This window comes from Protopterus annectens, chromosome 4.part1 (assembly GCF_019279795.1).
Source record: "Protopterus annectens isolate FY-2018-M chromosome 4.part1, PAN1.0, whole genome shotgun sequence".
In the NCBI taxonomy this organism is placed as follows: domain Eukaryota; kingdom Metazoa; phylum Chordata; order Ceratodontiformes; family Protopteridae; genus Protopterus; species Protopterus annectens.
In genome coordinates, this window is record NC_056734.1 from 139,715,514 (window position 1) to 139,738,373 (window position 22,860).

General features: G+C 45.1%; 1 protein-coding gene across 1 annotated transcript in view; it reads right to left on the reverse strand.

Annotated features, from left to right (window-relative positions):
• The window catches only part of CAB39 (calcium binding protein 39), a 1,351,479-nt gene that overhangs the window by 859,183 nt on the left and 469,436 nt on the right, over positions 1 to 22,860 (reverse strand). Inside the window, exon 7 of the mRNA XM_044070040.1 lies at positions 21,155 to 21,187. Coding sequence (XP_043925975.1) covers positions 21,155 to 21,187 — 33 coding nt within the window. The remainder of the gene's footprint in view (positions 1 to 21,154; positions 21,188 to 22,860) is intronic.

A 22,860-nucleotide genomic window follows, 5' to 3' on the forward strand; every position in this document is an offset into this window, starting at 1 on the left:
AGCCTAAGCACTGATTTTCAAAGGTAGTGTGGCTGTCTGGGCTAACCCCGCCATGCCCAGGGTCGCCACTCAGGTAAATTTGAATCAGTCCATTCAGTTGTCAGTTTTCTTCCCCAACTTCTCCAATAAAGGGGAATATTTGCACCACACACTTGAGGTACATAGACCACTTTTGTTTCTACTTGGACAGGCGAAAGAGCTTTCACAAATCTGACCAGCTGTTTGTGGCCCTTTAAGGCAACGGACAGGGTTGGGGGTATCTAAGATTACCAGATCATTTGATTTCTAAATTATTTCTATGGTTTATTCTTCTAAAGGTTTCTCCTTACCTAGACCAGTAGAGCCCATTCCACTAGATCTGCGGCTATGTCAGCTGCCTATTTGGCCTGACATTCTGTAGATGGTTTGTGCGGCGGCCACCTGGTGTACTCTTCACTCTTTTGTTATGCATTGTCAGTTTGACAGTTTCCTGGAACAGGGCTTCCTTTGGCTCCACAATTGTTCAGCATGTCCTTCCATGAGGCCACCCAGGAATTTATGGTAGCTGGGGACTCTGACCAAAGAGTGAGCAATTGTGACATGGATAACTTCAGAGTTATGTACTTACCATAACTTGGACTGTGTTATCCTGTGTGACTATTCATCACAATCCCTCCCTCCTTTCCCCTGTGCTGTGGGACCTAGAGGAAGCAGAGATGTCCTGCCTGGTTGTGGAGGTACATCATGGTTGTTCCCTAGCCCTAGGGAAAACTCTATATGAGGTGTTAAGAGGCAGAAAAGGATTATGGGAGTGGGAGGAGCTCAAGCCTAGGATCTGTCTGATAAGTTGCCGGCTCAGATCAGATGTTAGATCCTACGACCCAAGAGTGATGAATATTGACATAGAATAACACTGATACTTGTCATGGTAAATACATAACTCTTTTTAGTACTTTTCCGTTAAACCCCTACCACTTTGCGCTGCTGTGTTTTGCCAGTATTTCAACACAACTGAAGCAGCACACAAACTCATAGCTAACCAGTTAAGACAGAAAACTGAAGCAGTCCTACACAATGTCACTTCATTCAGCATAAAGTGAACAGTTGGAAAACCTGTAAAAACCTTTTACACAGGTAAAGGACCAACAGCAAATATAAACACGGATTTGCTATTCAGCTGTATTGACAGATGCACTTTAAGTACTTAGACTATTTGAGAACTACACCGACATAACCATCACCTAAGTACAGTTCCACAACTACAAGTGAAAGGGCTACTAAAACAGTGTGGTGTGTCCAAAATATTTAACTGAACAACATGGGCTTTCTTTTTCTTGAGGAAAAGAATAGGTGACAGGACAGAAGGGGTGGGGGCCACGACATCTTGACATAGATTCAGGTGTCCAGGCCATGTGCTAATCCATGACAGTAAAGAAGGACTCTCAATAGAGGGCTGAACTTTACCTACCTCACTTTCTTTATACATTATCAGTCGTTAAAACAGTTTGACATGTGTACTTTAAAGACAAGCTGCAGGAAAGAGTGATGTACGGTCAGCTACTAAAGATTCATTCCAGTTTACTTTAGCAGCAGATTAGACCAGGCCCCCTTATTCAAGACCCTCCCCAGATAAAATGCACAAGTGTAGTCTGCTAAGTGATTCGCCTCTTAAGTACCTGGAGTAATATACATACTTGGACAACATACTATGTTGTACTGTTTTATATGCAGTATTAAGCACACTTGCCGCTCACTCACCTAGAAGAAGTAACTTCAGCTGTTGGCGAGCATACCTTTTGTCTCTAGAGTTCTCTCAATTTCTGCAAAACCCAACTTGTTCGTCGTCCTAACAGCTCAAGTGTGTTTATCAAAAGAAGCCAGTGTTACTGAAATACCGGCAAAACACAGCAGCGAGAAGTGGTAGGGGTTTAACGGAAAAGTACCCTCTTTTTTCTTATTTGCTAAGCGGGACTGCATTCTTCCCATGATTTAAGTTTAGGGGGACTACAGGTTTCCCATGATTTTTATTTAGGGAAGGCATCCCTGGTTGTAGCTTGGAGGTCTTGAGTAATGCTCACTGTTACCTTGGTCAGGTTACCTCCAGAGAATATAAAATGCCACCTTAAGTCTCCTGAAAATAGGCTGTAGGCTTAATGAACAACCCAGCTAATAGGAATAAATAAGTAAATTATAAAGACCCATGCCTTGTTATGAAAATGGATGTCCTTAAACCAGTCCCCTTTCTGAGGGAATACTTTATATGTACACTGTTAGCTCAAACTTGAGTCCCGGAAACTCTTTCCTTTACCCCAAGTTGCAGTGAAGATGTTTGCATGAAGAAGACCCTGTCATGTTTGAATGTTAACTTCATAGTTTTGTCACTCTCTGAAAATCCTGCCATCTGATGATACCATCAAGAGGTGTGGATACTTCCACTGTAGCTTGGTTCAGAAATGTTGCCTTTTGAAAATGTTTTCTGCTGTTGGTTCATATCTTCATCAAGCGTTGCTTGCTTGTGTTTCCAGGAATTGGTGCTTGGTCATTAATGACTTGTCCTTCAGCGACTTGAATTTTGATTTTTCTAAGAGGTATCAACCACACAAAATTAAGTTTTACTTTGGGATTTTGTCCTAAAAGTGGCGCACTACAGAATGCTTCCATAATTGGGTACAGCAGGTAGGTGCTTGCCAAATCAGTTGATGTCTGAGGAGCCCATTTGAGTTGGGTGCTTATTGCTTTCCCTCTGTCTGCACTGTCTTTTTATCCTGCTGTGCACTTAGTTTTCTTTAAGTTGGGGAAATACTTTTTTGCACATTGCTTGTTCTCTGTGTGAGAAGACTGGAGTGGGTAGCACAGGGGCTCTGTACACTGTCTGTGCTGGTCAGAGGCAAGCATGCATGTGATAGTGAGGATGATAAAATACTAAGTTCTGCTCAAGTATGTTTATCAATGGAGGACTTCCCAGTCCTTATCTCTGCAAAATTCCCTCTTATCACCTTGTTGCCACGTCTTTATTATAGATGTATCTTTGCCCTATGAGTGCAGAATAAAGGTGGCATGGCAGTTCAGGATTTAAAGAAACATGACGAGGCACTGTGGTTGTGATTGATATTGTTCAAGTAATGCTTGTTTATAGTGTGGGCCACATCTTCAGACATTGAGTGTGGTAATCTTAAAAGAAAATATTTATAAATATAAAAAAGGTTAATGAGCTCAGGAGTGCGTTAGAGGAGAGACTGGAATCAACAAGACGACAGCCAAGATGAGAATGAGGCGCAGAAATACACAGTGTAGGAATATGATGCACATCCTGTACAAATGGGACATTTCAGTATGAAAAGTAAAGGGATTAAGAGACTGCACAAGTGTAAGTGCCGTGAAGGGGGATAATGAGAGGTGTAAGCAAAGGCAATGTAGTTCAAGTCGTATTTGCCTCAGATGTATGTGTAATTGTTTAAAAATACTGGAAATTGAGACCTTTGTGGAAAAGAGCTATAAGTGAGCAAGGCTATAATTTCCATTTGTGTGTGTGTGTGTAAAAGAAAAATGTATCTCCAGTACTGATGGTGTGAGTGTTGGGTTTATTTTGACAACTTTATTTCAAGATGACTGAGAAATCATTCTAAGAAGCAGTGGAGAAATGTTAGCCCATTTGGTGCCACCTAGAGGTCATTAATGGGTAGTGTAATACTGAATATCTGAAAAGCAGTGGGGATGTTAAACTGTTGACTATATATGAACAAGACAGGTTAATAAACAGTCCTGTCACTGTCAGAGACAGTGTAATTTTGGTCATAGGTATTAATTAGGCATTTTGTACTGTGAAGGAGCAAGTTCAGGGGCTCTTAAGAGAAATAAGCACATGTAGAATTGTGGTTTGGAGATTAGATGTCACCAGATACAGCCTGTGTGTTTGTGAATTCTTCCTAACCTCATGATTCTGAAATCCTGACTTCACTTACCTTTCTGAGCATTTACAGTCTTCAGAATAAGCCTACAAAGCCCCCCCCCCCCATGCACACATTCTATTCTTGATTTCTATTCTAAAAGCATTTTGCTAGTGGAACAACCATGGTTGGCATTTTGTTCCTTTACTTATGGAACAGATGCTCACCATGGACTCCAAATTACTGGTGAGCTTTCCCATCTACAGATCCTCAGAATCTGCAGCATAGAATATTCAGTTGATTGTACATACCTCACAAGAGGAGTCACTGTTTCTGCAGGCTTTTGGGTCCGACCCCTCTACTTTCTCGGCTATTCCGCTCACAGATGAGTTTAAAGATTTAGTCTCTTGGCTGGGATGGAAGGAACCAGACATAGTTAAACCTATTCCTGAGAGATCAGAAAAGATCCTTCCACCACCCAAGACTGCCCACACTGGAGTAAAGGAATACTGGTTATTGCCATGGTTGTTGTGGCAGCCACGAGAAAGGGAACTAGTGGAGCAGAGTTCTTTTACCTCTCCCCCTAACAGAGAATCTAGGGAGCTGGACAGGTTTGGGAAAGCTTATTTGTGCCTCAGCGACCTTTGCTCGTAGATCGTTAAATTTGACCCATTTGACCAAACTTCAGAGATTTGATCAAGGAGCTTACAAAATATCTCTCTCTGGGTCCATATCTTCTGAAGGGAGTACCATTTTCTCGCAGTTCTCTACCCTTCAGTCTGTTTCCATATTGACTGACCTCATGCTGCTGAAGGTACCTCACAGGTGGCAGATTCAGGCATTTCCATTAGGAGACCTCTGGATGCGCTTGTGGGATTTTGCAGAACCCTTCAAATCTTTTGTCAGTGCACCCTTTGACGGAGCTTCGTTGTTTGTCCCCAAAGTGAAAGACTCACTCTAGGTGCAACCAGGAAGGGAAGCGCGTCTGCTGTGGGTGTACGATTTTCTACTCCAACAGTCCTTTTCTAGGAACCATTGAGGTGATAGAAAGATGTGGTTCAAGAAATCTCAGGGTCTCTTTCAATGTGATGAGGCGAGGGTTCCCTTTGGACAGAGGGGGAACTCAAATGAAAGATGCCACCCCTGCAGCAGAGGTGGCCTGCATAATCCGGGATCTAGAGATTCTTTCTCACAGATCCTATCAGCACTCCTGAATGGAGGCCTGACTGTCCATCTGTTGAGGTCGTTGGGGGTCATCTATCCCTGCACCATAGAGGCTGGCTAGATATCGCAAAAGATTTGTGGGTGCAGAGTAATATCCAGAGGTTATATCATACCATTTTCCCAACCTCCTCCATCAGTTTTGAAGAAATTCCCCGATGTCACACCCAGTCAGAGGGAAGTAGCTTCTCTAGAGTTCAAAAAGCTGCTACAAAGAGGATCATCCAAGAGGTCCCCATAGACCAGAGAGAGCCTGGAACTTATTTGAGTCTTTTTAGTGACAAAAAAGAAAGGAGTTGAGACGAGTTTTGTACATCTGCAAACTAAATTATTCAGTTGAGTACACTTTTCTGATGGTCACGGTTCAGTCCAGTCTGCCATTTCTGCCCAAGGATGATTGGATGTGCTCAATAGATCTTCAAGATGCATACTATCATATCAAAATGAACAGGTGATCCAGAAGATATCTACACTTCCATCTGGGCCCTAGTCATTACCAGTTCAGAGCACTGCCCTTTGGTCTCACCACAGCCACTCAGGGTGTTCACCAAGTTCATGACAGTCGTAGCAGCTCACCTGAGATGGCTGCGATTCAGAGTATTTCATACCTGGACGTATCCTATCCTGGACCCGTCTACTCTAAACACCTTTTTGGAGATTCCAAAATTCAAGATGCTGACTCTTTATTTCCTGTGCTAGGCAAAGATGCCTGGTTAGCAACACTAGATTTAAAAGAAGCATACCTACACATCCCAATCAGGGAATCTTGCAGAAGATACCTACGCTTCAAAGCAGGATACACACAGTCAGTTCTCTGCACTGCCCTTTGGCTTATTTACTGCACCCAGGGTATTCACAGACTGCCTAGCTACAGATGTGATAGTGTTCAATCTCGCCGTTTGTTCTTACACATGGGTTCGGAGCCGATCCTCGGCTCCGTGCCGGCCGACTGCAAGCTCTGCATCGAGAAGAAGCTCGAGGACATCTAATACCCACAATCCCCCTCTGCCTTTACCTCAGATCTAGTTTGCCGCTGCTGCATACGCATCGCTGGAGGCTAGCTCGAGGCTTTTCACAGATAAGATTTTATCTTTTCTGGTTATATTGTTTTCAAAACTTCTTAAAATCTAGTAGTTAGGTACGGTGTGTGAGTGGAGCAGATTTCTCGGTACCTTAGATTAGTTTTACTTAGTTGACTATCTGGTATAGAGTTTTCGGGGCCTACCACCCCTACTTCGACACTTGGACAAAAAATTGTTGTAGTCTTACTTTTATTAAGTAAGTGGTATCGGACTTTCATTTACCGGATTTGACATTATAACTGGATTGACTTTTACTGGACTGGACTGTTTATTTCTCTTCAATATGTCTGAAAAACAAAAGTCTGGCTTTAAACATTGTCTGTGTGGCCAGAAGATGTCGGTCACAGACAACCACAGTTCCTGTGTCTACTGTCTTGGCCCTCTCCACTTACAAGAGGACTGCTCTATTTGTCACTCTTTTAGTGGGAGGGTCATGACAGATAGGCGCAGGAAACTGATGGATCGAGGATTGTTAAAACCCTCTTTCCAGGAGGCTCTGGATGCTTCAGACCAGGCATCCAAGTTCGGCGGTCAAGGCGTCGGAGCCAAAGTCATCGGCTCCGAGCTCTTCTGATCCAGTTAGATCACCGGTTCCACAGACTTCGGGGCCAAGTGTTCAGCTTTTGGCAGTTTCCGAGCCTCGAGTCTTGGAACCGGTGATGGAGCTCCCTCCGTCGACTCTGCTGAGGTCGGCTCCGTCTTCGATCCCTTCGACTCGCTCTTCTAGACCCTCTCCGACACCGATGTGGACCGTGTGGTGCAGAAATTGATGGAGAATACGGCTCTATCCCAGCTCATCTCGGTCTCCGCTCAGTTGGTGTCGAGACTTGAAGGCCTTCCAATATCTCCATCCATTCCTCCTCCGAGACCTGTCCAGTCTTCGGAGCCGGAAGAGGCTGAACTGATGATTGTGGAGCCCTCGGTGCCAGAACCGTCTTTTTCTCGGTCGGCACCGTTAACCTCGACTCCATCCGATCAGGTACTGGAGTCTCGGAGCCGAAGATCCGTCCTTGGTTCCGGGACCGAGAGTCGAACCGATGTTTCGGTTCCGACTCTCCCTCTTGGTGCCTCGGCACGGATTGACTCGGTTCCGTCCTCGGGGTCGGTGCCTTCGGCTCCTGTTTCGGGGATTCTTCCCATTTCCTTGGAACCGGGAGATACCTCGACTCGGGATCCGGGGGCCTTCGACCTCATGAGGAAGGTGTTGTCTACCCAGACAACCACATCAGCAGGTACAGCTTCTCCTCCCCACAAAGGACCGTTATCCTCCTCTGCACCCACGGCCACGCCCGTCGGGCACCAGTGTCTCAGCCACCCCTGGAGGGTGCCCCTCTTCTCGGAGGCTTCTTCGGATGCTCCCACCAAGAAGTTCCTAGGAAAAGACTGTGTAAGAGGAGACACTTGGATTCTCCACAAGAATCCTTGACATCTGATACTGACTTAGATGAGTCAGAAGGGTCCCTAAGTCACCTTCAGAGGATGTCTCTTTTCTGACATCTTGGAGATCCTTAAACAGAGAGGTGACTGGCAGTCCCTTCCCCCTTCTGAGGATGAGTCAGTTCTGCTGAAGGCATTTGGTGCTCGCCCTTCCTCCTCCTGGGTCACTCCGCCTTCAACTAATGGAACTTATTGCTCAAGGGCGGGAGGCTCCTGACACAGTTGAACCTGTTCCTAGGAAACCGAACAAGTACATCACAGCACCTCAGGATAAGTCCTACCTTACAAAAGGAGTTCCAGTAGACGCCATGGTGGTGGCTGCAGCCACGAAAAAGGAGATGTCGGAGTCTTCTATGTCTGTCCATCCGCCTAATAAAGATTCTAGGACGATGGATAGATATGGGAAGCGCATTTTTAGTTCAGCGGCTTTTTCCATGCGGTCCCTGAACTATTTGACCCATTTTACACGTCTGCAGAGGGATCTAGTCAAAGAGTTGGGAGATACCCTCCAGGGTACTACAGATGCAGCTGTCTCAGAAAGTGACAGCGCAACTTAATACCCTAACATCGATTGTTAACTCGTCCATGAGGCTGATTTCTTACGCAGTCAAGGTTCGAGTAGGGCAGCAGCTTCAGCGATTGCTCTTCAGAGACAATCCTGATGCGCCTATGCTCCTTTGCGAAGCCTTCAAGTCTTCCTTTACAAACGCCCCATTTGACGGGGCCACTCTTTTTGGCCCCAAAGTAAAGGAGACCCTTACCCGGTGTGAACAAGAGGGAAAGACTCTGTCTGCTGTCGGAGTCCGTTTTTCCACCCCAACTAGACCGTACCCCAAAGGGCAACGCGGTGGGAAAATGTGGTTTCGAAAACCCCAAGGGTCTTTCTCAGGCACACAGGGTGATGCTCCCTCTAGAGGCAGAGGAGGGGGCAGAGGTGGAAGACGCCGCAATGGCGGCAGAGGGGGGGTCCGCAACATCAAGGTGACAGGGATACACTCCCTGGTAAACCTTTTCAGCACTCCTGAGAGGAGGCCCGACTGTCCTGCTCTGGAGGCAGTCGGGGGTCGCTTAGCTTTATACCCTCAGGCCTGGCAAAGTATAACTACAGACAAGTAGGTAAAAAGCGTAGTTACCAGAGGTTATTCCATACCCTTCCTATCCTATCCCATTCCAAAGAAAAGACTCCCAGATGTACCGCCCCATCTGCGAGAGCCAGCAGCTTTAGAAATTTCAAAGCTGCTAGAAAAAAAGAGTCATCCAGCCAGTCCCAGCGGACCAGCAAGGATTCGGGACTTACTCAAGGTTCTTTTTAGTTCCAAAGAAAACAGGGGACTGGAGGCCCATTCTAGACCTAAGCTACCTCAATACTTTCGTCAAGAAAGAAAAGTTCCGAATGGTCACGCTTCAATCGATCCTTCCATTCTTACAGAAGGACGAGTGGATTTGCTCAATAGATCTCGAGGATGCATACTACCACATCAAAATGGCCAGGGCATCCAGAGATCACCTGCGCTTCCGGCTGGGAGCCAATCACTTTCAATTTCGAGCCCTGCCCTTTGGTCTGACCTCAGCCTCCAGGGTCTTCACCAAATGTATGGCAGTGGTAGCGTCTCACTTGAGATGTCAGGGATTCCAGGTGTTTCCGTATCTGGACGACTGGCTCCTTTCGGCCACCACCGCCAACTACTGCAGGCCAGAGACTATGTTCTTCAGCTGTGTGTTCACCTAGGGATCTCCGTAAATTTCGGAAAATCCTTACTTCAGCCATCACAAAATATCTTGTTCATAGGAGCAGAGTTAAACACACGTCAGTTAATTCTGAAGCTCCCCAGAAAGGATATTATCACTGCAGACTCATATACGCTTTCTACTCTTGTCAAGGAAATCCCCTGCAAAACTAGTACTGAAGGTGTTGGGCCTCATGTCAGCCTCCCTTATTGCAATTCCTGGGAAGGCTGCACATGAGAGTCCTACAATGGCTACTGTTTGCACAATGGTCATTTCAACAACTACCTCTAACACGAGATTCTTATAACAAAGACTTGCAGAACAGATCTAAACTGGTGGCTTCAAACGTGCAACCTTTCCCAGGGGAGGCCGTTTGTGCTACCCACGCCCACAGTTACGGTGACCACGGACGCTTCCCTGATAGGGTGGGGGGGCATCTTTCAGGGACAGACAGTCCAAGGCGAATGGACCAATTTGGAGTACAATCTGCACATCAATGTTCTAGAGTTGAGGGCAGTGTTTCTAGCGTTGCAACACTTTGCTCCCCTTCTTCCTCTAGGGACTATTGCAGTTCAGACGGACAACATGTCAGTAGTCTGGTACATAAACAAACAAGGGGGAACCAAGTCCTATCAACTATGCAGAGAGGCCATGAAAATTTGGCAGTGGGCGGAGTCCACGGGTCGCTATTAGCAACGCACATCCCGGGGTCATCCAACGTCATAGCCGACAGGCTGAGCAGAGCAATTCTGTTACCGCACGAGTGGTCTCTAAAACAGTCAATGGCGGAAAGGATTTTTCGCACGTGGGGCCAGCCTTCCTGCGATCTGTTTGCGTCTCCAATGAACGCCAAATGCAGGAGCTACTTTGCCCTATTACCCCCTCCAGGGGAAGTCCCCAGGGACGCACTGGTTTACGATTGGCCCCCGGGACTCCTGTACGCATTCCCCCCTTTTCCTCTGATATCAAGGTTTCTCCAGAAAGCCAAGAAACCTACACAGGACGATTATCCTCATTGCCCCATTCTGGCCTCGTCAAATTTGGTTTCCCTTCCTGAAGATACACTGCATTCGGGGACCATGGATTCTGGACCCAGAGCCAGATCTATTGACTCATTCGTCAGGGGTTCCCCATCCCTCGCTTCTCTCCCTCCATCTGACAGCTTGGCTGCTCCAATTCCCAACTTAGCCAGGTCTGATCTTTTGTCACCAGCAGTCCAGGATATTTTGGTGGCTTCGCATAAAGCTTCCACTACTAAGACATATGCTAGCAAATGGAAGCGATTTGTATTCTGGGCGAATACACACCATGTGGATCCTTTTATAGCTCCTTTGAATAAGATCTTAGAGTTCTTAACGGATTTATTCCATCAAGGTGCTTCTCCTGCTACACTAAGAGTTCAATTGGCTGCCATTTCAAATTTCCATGTGGAAGAGTGTGGAGCTCCTGTTATGGCTCACAGACTTTGTAAAGCCTTTTTAAAAGGAGTTTTTCATATTAGACCATCGGTCAGATCTCCTACGTCACCTTGGAGTCTAAACTTATTACTATCTAAATTAATGTTGCCCCCTTTTGAACCTGCCTCTTCTTGCCCATTAAAATTTTTATCCTGGAAAACTCTCTTTCTGGTAGCCATTACGTCCGCTAGACGAGTATCTGAACTTCAGGCTCTCCATCAAGCACCCGTATTTGATCTTCCACTCTGACAGAGTTTCTCTTCGAACCAATTCATCCTTCCTTCCTAAAGTATGTTCTATTAGTAATATTAATCAGTCCATTGAATTACCCACTTTCTTCAAAAACCACTCCAACAAAATGGAGTATATGTTACACAAATTAGATGTTCACAGACAGCTAAGATTTTATTTGGATAGAACAAAAGATCACAGAAATACAGATCAACTCTTTGTGGCTTTTGCTGATAGCAGGAAAGGACTTGCAGTTACCAAAAGGACTCTTTCTAAATGGTTAATGGATTGTATAATCTATGTCTACGATTCTTCAAATCAAACCCTATTACACAAGCCCAAAGGACATTCCACAAGGTCAGTGTCTACATCTTTGGCTCATGCATCCCGCCTTCCACTGGACGCTATTTGTGCAGCTGCTACTTGGTCTAAACCACATACTTTCATTTCTCATTATAAGGTAGACAAGGTTTCTAGGGACAGGGCAACCTTTGGTTCCACTGTGCTCAAGAACGTCCTCCCGTGAGTTCCTCAGGAACAAGGAGCTAGGGACGCTACCCATGTGTAAGAACAAACGGCGAGATTGAACACTATCACATATAGAAGTTATGTCCTTACCATAACGTTCCATGTGGAGTGTTCATCTCGCCTTTGTTCTTACAGTCCCACCCTCCCACCCTTAGGAAGAACGTTCTATTTGGTGCCTGGTCTGGAGTATTCTCCTTCTGCTGTTGCAGTGTTAGTGTTACTATCATACCTTTGGTATTTTGTATATATGTACTTTTGTATATAGTTTGGCATGTGTGCGTGCTTTTGGTATGGTTTGCTTGCAAACTAGATCTGAGGTAAAGGCAGAGGGGGATTGTGGGTATTAGATGTCCTCGAGCTTCTTCTCGATGCAGAGCTTGCAGTCGGCCGGCACGGAGCCGAGGATCGGCTCCGAACCCATGTGTAAGAACAAAGGCGAGATGAACACTCCACATGGAACGTTATGGTAAGGACATAACTTCTATTTATTGCATTTTGCAGGCAAAGAAATATTCAAATATACCCATACCTGGATGATTGTCTAATGGCAGGACATACTTTTGAATCATCTGGCCTTTGTACAAAGGGTTCTAACTTGTCTGGGGTACACCATAAATGAAAAAAAAAAATCACACCTGGTACCCTGTCAAATTTATATTCCTGGGTGCAAGCTTGAATACAACTTCCCAGATGGCTTACCTCACACCAGAGAAGCAAATTCATTTGACAACCTATTTCAGGCAAGTGGCCACAAAAACCCTGTTGTCTGCAAGACAAATACTACAAGCCTTGGGGTTCATGGCATCCTGCATTCTAATTCCATATGCAAGACTGCATATGAGGAAACTACAGTGGTATCTAAAATGTCTATGGTGTCAACATTCTCAAGACCTAGAAACAATGATTCCTAGCATACCTTGCCTACACTTAGAGTTCCTTTGGTGGGCAGAGGCCTGCCACCAAAACAAAGGACTACCTTTCACACCACCCCCCTGCCGCCCAAACCCTAACAGATGCATCAGACTATACATGGGGGGGCTCACCTGGCAGGGAAGTGCATCCAGGTGGCAGGAGCAGAGGGAAAGGCTATTTCAAAGCAGAGTATTTCCAAATGGATAAACCACTGTATTTGTTTCTGCTATATACACCATGGCAAACCGGTACCCAAGGGGATCAGATCTCATTCTACCAGGGCTGCATCTACTTCTGCAGCCTTTCTCAGAGGGGTTTCTACCAGAGACATTCTAGAAGCTGCTACCTGGAGCTCAGTTCATACGTTCACCAAACATTACCATTTACCTCTCCTCTAAATCCAGAGCAGGCTTTGCCACGGCTGTCCTGCTGGGCCTTATAGCTGCTCCTAATGCTGTTTAAATCCATCCTCCCAGCCATAGCTTTGGGATTCTACCCAAATGTAATGACTGCAACAGTGAAACACGAAGAACATAGTACAGTTGTGTACACTTACCGTAAATGTAGATGTTCGAGTGTATTCACTGTTGCAGTCCTGGTTACCCTCCCTCTAGCCCCCTGTTTTTCTCTAACTATATCTCTCATTTCTGTTACTATCTTTAAAAGCCTTTTTTGGTGTATTTGCTTTTGTTTGGAGTTATATGTTTTGTGTTTATTATATGTGTGTGTGTGTGTGTGTGTGTGTATATATGTGTGTGTATATATATATATATATATATATATATATATATATATATAAAATCATATTTTGCTACCCATTTGGGGGGTAATGACTGCAACAGTGAATACACTCAAACATCTACATTTATAGTAAGTGTACACAACTGTACTTTTTAGGGTTTCATGTTTGGGTCGACCGATGCGTACCTTCTTACAGGCCCATATCGACCAATGGATCATCCATTCTTCCTTGACTCTGAAACCAGTGGTTCCTTTGCCTGAAGCTCCAGCCTTGTCTATTCCTCCCTTGGCCCATCTTTCAATGCTGGGATCCATGGGTTTGACTGCTCCCTTCCATTTTAGAGGACTAGCATTCCCTCTTGATCATGCAAGCTGGATTCTAAAGAGATTTCATTACACAGAGATTTTTGAGTCTTGCCCGTATTGCCCTTTGCAGTCTTTACAGGATATTTGCTAAACAGTTAAAGCCTCAGTAGTCCTAATTCTGTTCACCCAAGTTGTGATCTGGGGCATCAGATATTACAAAAAAAAAAGTTGAAGCTGATCCAGGTATAAAGGAAAAATGCTGATTCATTGTACTCTGCTTAGGTGACTCATCGCGCGTTCCATACTGCTACTATGGTCCTTATCAACTGTAACTGTAAAAGTCAGTATTGGCACTACATGTTACTTTACCCTGGTAACAGTAACAAAATTTTCCACTGAGTATCCATTCAGTATATTGTAGTTACTGTTTACCATTGGACAAATTAAAATGAGGAACGTCCCAAGTTGTGTCCTGTAAATTGTAGACTGCATTATTGAGGTGCTGCATTAGATGGTTATCTTTACCTGGAGTGTCAATGACATTTATGTAGAGCTTGCAGGGGTGCCCTGCATTGACATCACTGAAATTTGTAAACTTTGTGCTGTCTTTGTTATATGCTGAATACAGTTTGCTGACTTATAATATACTTTGGTACTGATTTTTTCCAAGTTTGATACTGAGGTGTAATAGCACGTTCTCTATTGTTTTACTCAAATTGGCATTTGTAACACACTTTTTTCTTTCCCAGACATTTTAATTTAGTGCGCTTGCCAGTACCTTACATCTGGTTAGTCTTCTCATTGAAAACAACTCCAAACTCAAGCATAGTAATTCCAAATGTTTAAAACCACAAGAAAAGCACAACTAGAATGGCAGCAGAACTCTTTTGATGAAGTTGTGTGTGTAATTAAAGAAAAGCGCTAAAATCAGACTCTTGTGTTGCCATATTGTAGTAGTGCTTTTCTTGTAGACTTCTCATTGCTCTGATTCTGTATCTATGGAACTGAGTATGTATAAAGTTGTGGTGACCATCACCTACAGCTAGGACTGTCCAGCTTTTAGTTGCCTTACCCCTTGAAATATGCTTGAGTGCAGTGGGTACAGGCAAGGAGTAGAGTAAACAGGATGCAGGTGTTGGAAATGCATGCACTTTAAACATATACTTTTATCAGTATTGTGGACTGCTGCTGTTACTCTCCTCTTACCCATTTCCAGAGTAAGCAGCTCTAAAACCTTCTCTTATCACCCCCCTCAAAAAGGTGTGTGAGCAGCTGTTCAGTCTGGTCTCATAAGGATTCTATTGCATGTGGATTTTTGTCAGCCGTGAGTTTGCAGTGTTGTCCAGTTGTAAAGCAACTTTTTATCAAAGGCAGTGGGAGTTGTGCTATGTTAGAGAGAGCATAAAGAAATCATTGATTTTGGTTTAAAGCCTTCCTGTGAAGTTTTAATTAAAGGAGATCCACATAGATGTTCATTGTTTTACCCTGCTGCAGTCATCACATTTGGGTTATCCTGCCGTCAGGCGGTCCCGCAGTCGGCCTGAGTTCAAAGTCTTGGTCCGGCGTCAGTTGCTGTCGCTTCTTCCCTGACGTCAGAGCTCCAGGGGTATACAAGAGGCATCCAACGCCATTTTCTTCAGTCTTTCTTGCCGTGCGGTTTCCGTAGCAGAAGCAGTTCGCAAGTGCCGTCGGCCGACACCTGAGATTTTCGATTTGAATTTCAGTCCGAAGTCTTCAATAAAGCTAAGTACCCCATTGGGGAACCTTTTCTTGCCTCAGTCCGATGTCCGAAAAAGTTAACAATTGCATTTCTTGTGGGAAGCAAATACCTCATAAGGACTTCCATTCTTACTGTATTCCTTGCCTAGGCCCAGACCACGACGTCACAGGTTGTCGGTTTTGTGCTAGGTTTAATAAACCAACTATCAAACGCCGTTTTGACTTCGCACAACATTATGTTGGTAGGAAATTTAATTATATCATGCCGTCGGAGCAGCCGACGACCGGCATGCATAAAAAACGCAAGGATAAGGACAGGCAGCCTAGGAACAAGCCAGACTGAGGCCTCTGCTGGGCCTGTCGCTGGTTCTCCGGTTTTCAGTGAGGCACCTACACAGCCCCTGACTACCGCAGAACTGGAACCCCAGACAGCTGCGGATTCTCAAGCGGTGTCTACTAGGCCGACAGAGCCATCTTCATTAGGCCCTTCCGACACCAGAGCAGAAGTAGACCCTGGTGCAGTGGAAACACCTTCGGTTGCAGAAGGTGTCTTCAGACAGACTACACTCACCATTAAATCTTATGCTAAGCTTAAAACTCCTTTAAAACCAAAGAAGACTGTACATCAGTCTACAGTTCAAGACCCCATGCCCAAGAAACAGATGCTTAAGATGGCTGAAGATTTGATTACCCTAATCAGGGGTTCCCATCCTCCTCCTGATAAGACCAAGACAAGAGGAGGATTATGCTTCCTCTGACCAGGTTTCAATTTCCTCAGATTCCTCTGAGGAACAGGATTACACTTTTCCACCTTATGAAGACTCTGTGCTGAAGACTCTATTCCCTCAGCATCTCCCCCTGAAGACTACTCCTTTGGGGAAACTTTACATATAATGAGGGAACATTTCCTCTGGGAAGGCCAGGACTACTATGATTCTAAGAAAAGGCTCCGAGAGTTCCTTTTACTACCCCAGCACAGACCTCTTGCTATCCTTCCAGTTTTGGATATTGTGGATGATGTTTACTTGGAGTCTAGTCTAAATCCAGACTCTCTACCTCCTGCTCCAGCCAAACCAGACAGATACTACAGAGTACCTGACTCACACAAATTCCTTTATAAAAGCCCTGTGGCTGACCCAGAAACAATTTCCCAGGGTCTTAAGGGAGCTAAATCTTCTATGGCTAAAAATCCTGTGCCCTCTGAAAGGGATTCCAGAGCCCTAGATAGATGGGGAAAGAAAATATACACCTCAGCAACTCTGGCTGAGAGTATTAAATTGTCAGTTTCACATGCTGAAATATCAGCAATTCCTAATGTCTCAATTAAAACAAAAAATGAGCACACATACCGAACAGTCTGAATTAAAGGAAATGCAGGATCTGTTGCATGCAGCTGAACAGGTGGGCAAACATACTTTACAATGTTGATTTGATTCATTGGAAGCTTCCTGTAGAGCAGCTGTTACTGGCTCTGTCGTACGTAGACATGCTTGGTTAAAAGAACAAAACCCTTCCTGATCATGTTAAAGCAAAATTATTGGATGCACCTTTACAGCAGGATGTATTTGGTGTCAAAGCAGAAGAGATTTTAAAGAAAATGGAGGATAAGGCAAAGTCTATGCAGACGGTCAAGGATTTTTTGCAGGTACAACCCCCTCGTTTCAGCAGAAATTGGCCAACGAAAAACTGGTCCTTTCCAGCTTCTGACAGATCACAGAGAGGCAAGTACAGATGCCCAAGGGGCAGAGGTCAGTCACAAGGCCTTTACAAACCTCGCCAATGGGGTACTGCTACCCAGAAAGGAGGAGAAGACAGGCCCCAGGCTAGCAGAAGCCAAACACAATGACTCAACCCTCAAACTACCAAGCAAATTTCTCCTGGCAGCTCCCTTGGGAGGAAAATTAGCATTTTTTACAGACAACTGGCACATCATCACAAAAGACAAATGGGTTCTAGACATGGTCTCTCAAGGATACAGATTCCACTTTCATACCTTACCAAGGATAAAAGGAATGCCAAACCTGCCACCAAATCAATGGGCAGAGGCACAAAAACAAATTACAGCTCTCATGGACATGAGAGCCATTCAACAGGTACCTATACAGGAGCAAGGACAAGGGTTTTACTCAAGACTCTTTCTAGTCCCAAGAAAGGGCAAAGCATGGAGACCCATTCTGGATCTTTCAGTTCTGAACACCTATCAATGCAAGTACCAAAATTCAAGATGCTAACACTACAGCAGCTTCTTCCCATGCTGGGCAAGAATGCTTGGTTAGTAACGTTGGACCTCAAGGAGGCATACCTTCATGTCCCTATCAGACAAAATTGCAGAAGATACCTCCGCTTCATTGCAGGCTCAACGATTATCAATTCTCTGCACTGCCCTTTGGCTTATCTACTGCGCCCAGGGTCTTAACAAAATGCCTGGCACCAGTAATTGCATACTGCAGACAAAGAGGAGTTCAAATATACCCATACCTGGACGACTGCCTTATTCAAGCAGAAAGCAAGGACATTCTTTTAAAGCATCTGGCATTTGTCAAACACCTTCTTAGTTGCCTAGGGTACACAGTAAACGAAAAGAAATCAAAACTAGTGCCCTCACAAAACATAATATTCCTGGGTGCCAGCTTGAATGCAACGGCCCAGATGGCTTATCTCACGCCAGACAAGAAACAGTTGACTCAATATTTCAAAATAATGGCAACAAAGACCCAACTCCCTGCAAGAAAAATTCTGCAGGCCTTGGGATTCATGTCCTCTTGCATACTACTAATACCATTTGCAAAACTGCATATGAGGAAATTACAATGGTACCTGAAAAGTGTATGGACTCAGCACAGCCACAGCTTGGAAACAATACCACTCATTCCCTGCCTTCAGCAAGAGTTTCTATGGTGGATACAGGCATGTCACCTCAACAAGGGTCAGCCTTTCACCTTACCCACAGCCAGGCCAACTATGACAACAGATGCATCGGACTATGCCTGGGGAGCACACATGGCAGGACAGTGCATTCAGGGCAAATGGACTACAGATCAGAGGCATCTGCATTTCAATCGGAAAGAAGTGCTAGCAGTACAGAATGCCCTAACAGCTTTCAAGAACCTCTTACACCCAGGACAACTAATAATAAAGACTGACAATACCACAGTAATGTGGTACATAAGCAAGGGGGCACACATTCCTACCCTCTATGCAGGCAAGCAGTGACTTTGTGGAACACTGCACTATCTTACCAGGTTCAATTACAAGCACAATTCCTGCCAGGAAAGAAAAACACATTGACAGACGACCTAAGCAGAAACATCATGGATCCACACGAGTGGAAACTAGATCCACAAGTATTTGCAATGATAGCTCAAAAATGGGGATGCCCAGACATAGATCTGTTTGCAAGCCCCCCAAGACTACCAACTTCAAAAATTTTGCACAAGGACATTCCATCCTCAAGCTTGGAAAGTGGATGCCCTCTCATTCAGTTGGAAAACATTAACAGTGTATGCCTTTCCTCCACTGCCTCTTCTAGCAAAGGTACTGCTGAAAGTCAGATCAGAGAAGGCCACAAATGAAACTCATTGCACCAGACTGGCCACGCCAGCATTGGTGTCCAATTTTAAGGAACATGGCCCACGGCCCACCATGGATTTTACCACAAATTCCTCACCTGCTCACCCAGCGAGAATCAGATTCTACACAGCCAGCTCAGGACTTTAAACCTGGCTGCATGGCAAATTACCTAAACAACCAGCCAACACCTCTATCCAAAGCAGTTAAGGATGTCATTCTGGAGGCCAGGAGGCCCAGCACCAGGAAAACCTACTCAGACAAATGGAGAAGATTTTGCGCCTGGAACCAGGCTAAAGGCCAAAATCCCCTTGATCCAGACATTCCTCAGATTCTACAATATTTAACTGAGATGTTGCACAAAGGTCTTTACTTTTCATCTGTTAAGATCCATGCCTCAGCAATTTCAGCTCATTACAACACGGATCCTCCTTTATTCTCGCATCCACTCCTAAGACAGTACCTCAGAGGGGCTAAGAACAAGACCGCCAAGGAGAGCACCAACACCTACTTGGGATCTCAACTTTTTTCTGGAAAAACTTACACTGCCGCCCTTTGAACCAGCTTTTTCAGCTGATTTATAATTTCTTTCATGGAAAACTGCCCTGCTACTTGCAATAACCTCAGCTAGAAGAGTCTCAGAGCTACAGGCACTAATGGCAGTGGAGCCTTTCCTCATTTTTCATCAAGACAGGGTCTCTCTATGAACTAGCCCTTCCTTTATGCCAAAGGTGGTATCCAGTGTGGCTCTAAACCAAACCATTCATTTGCCCACCTTTTTCCCAAATCCCCAGAACAAAGGAGAAAGACTCCTGCACTCTTTGGACATTCACAGGCAATTACGTTACTACTTGGATAAAACTAAGGCTTTCAGAAATTCTGACCAGCTCTTTATAGCCTATGCTACAGGGTCACAAGGAAAAGTGATTTCAAAACAGACCATTTCTAAATGGATAAGGCATTGTATACGTTTCTGCTACACGCATCATGGGAAACCGGTACTTGCTAACATTAGGTCCCACTCCACCAGGGCTACAGCTACATCAGCAGCCTTTCTCAGGGGAGTGCCAACCAAGGATATTCTGGAAGCTGCAACTTGGAGTTCAGTGCACACCTTCACCAAACACAATCACTTACCTCTATATTTTAAGACTAGAGCTGGTTTTGCCACTGCAGTTTTGCAGGGCCTACTAGCTCCTTCTAACCCTGTTTAACTCCACCTCCCATCCTTAGCTTTGGGATTCAACCCAAGTGTGATGACTGCAGCAGGGTAACACGATGGACATAGTGCAGTTTTGTACCTACCATAAATGTAGATGTTCGAGTGTTCACCCTGCTGCAGTCCAGGTTACCCTCCCTCCATCCCCTCTGAACTAGCCTAACTTATCTATACCACTCTATCCTATTCAACCTCTGTGGTGTATTTGCTTGTGCCTAAAGGTATTATTTTATTTTTACGCCGGACCAAGACTTGGGAATTCAGGCCTACTGTGGGACCGCCTGACGGCAGGATAACCCAAGTGTGATGACTGCAGCAGGGTGAACACTCGAACATCTACATTTATGGTAGGTACAAAACTGTACTTTTGTCATAACCCTTATGGAACATTCTTGGGAGAAGAAATAGTGACAAGATAAGATATCCTTTTGTTGGAGTGATAATGGAGTTCTACATCTGTAAGTGGAAAGCCCTTTGAAAGGAGGTCTGCATCTCCTGGAAAAGTACTTCAGTGATGTCCTTCCATTTCACTGTTGTAGTGTTCATAACATTAGGGATCCCCGCCAGTATACCAACGCCGTTAGGCTGCCTTAAGTTAGTCTGTACATCACATGTGCTGCTTGCATAGCATAGGACATAAAGGAGAAATCCGCGCATACCATCCTCAGAACTACCTTGCTGCCAGTCCGAATCCCATTGCTTGATTGTCTGCCCATTCCGTTGCTGGTTCACCAGGCTGTTGTAGATAAGTGCCTCATTGGGATTCTTTTTTGCCTATCATTTTTATTGTTGCTGGGGTTTCATGTCGTCCAAGAAGGGTAAATGTCAGTGTGGGAGACAGATTCCCCATAAAGACCACCACGAAGTGTCTGTTTTGCCTTGGTGCTTCACACGACCACACATCCTGTTCTATCTGTCAGACCTTTGTACCTAAAACACTTTGTGGTAGACTTTTTTCTGTGGTACTTTGTCTTGAAAACCAGCATCGTAAGCTTCTTGAATAAGACATGATGGAGGGAACTTCCTGCTCCAAGGGACAGCCATCAGTAAAGACAGCCAAAAGGCAGAGGTTGGAAACTTCTGCTGTTCACCCTCCATTGGATGTCTTTCAAAGTGAGTGTGTGGAGGTTCGCCTGGCACTGTTGGATTCCTCTGCCTCAACTGAGTTGGAAGCTGGCAGAGATCCGACTTTAAGCACGTCCAAGGAGGTATTGCAGATGTCTGTTTTGGACATTAAGGGGAAACCACTGCTGATTATCTCTGAGAGGCCTAAGGGTGTTCCTCACATATTTAGTCAAGAGAACTCCCTTCTACCATTACGGAGCGTCCTCAGTCAGACTTCCAAATTTTATAAGGCTGACGTCCTGTTGAAGAAAAAGCAAAAATACTAAACATCTTTCTCCTGCTGCTAAGGATGAATGTCAGGCCTTCACTCTGGTTTTAGTGCTTTGATGGCATTGAAACCTCTTCAGGGAGTTTGTTCCATCCCCCTTGTCCTCTACTTTCCTAAAAAGACCCAGGGAACAGGATTCCTCTGAGGAGGAGCTGGATTTGGATGAGTAATACCATGCTTACTCTTCTCAGAGTCCCTCTCCTTTGGACAGTGGATCAAATGAAGAGGAATCTGCCAGTCCTGATACTCGCTTTGAAGAGATTTCTTATGGCGGCAGTATCTCTAGGATGATGTTCTTTAAATGGGTTTGTGGTTAGGTTTCTGAGGTTCATAAAACATGCCGAGTCGCTGTAGATGGATTCTCCTAAACCGTCTGCCATTCCTCCTGTTTGGCTGCCTTGTTGGATGGCTTTTTCCATATTCTCAGCCCCCTGCTCCCAAGAAGCCTTATAGATACTGTGTACGGTGCCTGAGAACTGTAAATATTTGTACAAGTGTCCTGCTGACCCCTCTGTGGTGTCTGTAGCTTCTGACAAGCCCTCTCAATTTCTTCTTACTGCTCTCTGATAGCAGGATGATGGAAATGCTAGGAAAGAGATTTTATACCTCTGCTACCTTGGTTTTTAGTGCTGTTAATTATCAGACCAATATGTCCAGGTATTTGTTGGCCTTCCAATCCCAGGCTTTGTTAGGTTGTTTCTGATCTTCCAGACTCTGGGGGTAACACTTCTGCCATTTCCCTGTTAGGGACTTCCTCCCAGGTGTCTGGTCATTCTGTCAAGTGTAGTTATGATACAGCAGACGCTGCTTCTAGGGCTGCTGCTTTTGTGTGTGATGAAGAGGTATTTTTGGCTTCAGCTTCAATCTTTGCCCGATGATATTAAGGCTAAGTTTTTGGATGCCTATCCTGATAAATACTTGTTTGGTGAAGCTGCTGCTGCTATGTTTAAGTCCCTTTAGGATAAGGGTAAGACTTTACAAGAACTTAAACATGATGTCCTTCAAGGATGCATCTGCAGTCCTAACATATGGGTTGTCCTGCCTCAGGCAGCCCTTCGGTCGGCCGGATTCCAAAGTCTGGGTCTGGCCTCGGCTGATGTCGCACTTCACCCGACGTCACTGCTGCTGGGGTATAAAGGCATCAGCCGACTCCATTTTCCTCAGTCTTTCTTGCCGTCGGTCGGAGTTTGCAGAAGAGTTTTTTGGTCCCGCTTTTGCATATAAAATGCCGTCGGAGACTCCAACTACACAATTAGCTAAAAAACACAAGGAAAAGGACCGACACTCACGGCCCGCGGTTTCGGCTGAAACCACAGTTAGGCCAACCGTGAGTGTCTCTGTTTCGGCTGAAACAGAGTCCTCGGTTCTCCCTTCTGCCGAAAGCATGCCACCGATAACGGAGGCCACACAGGCCATGGCTGAATCGGCTACAGAAATTACTGCTGCAGAAGCA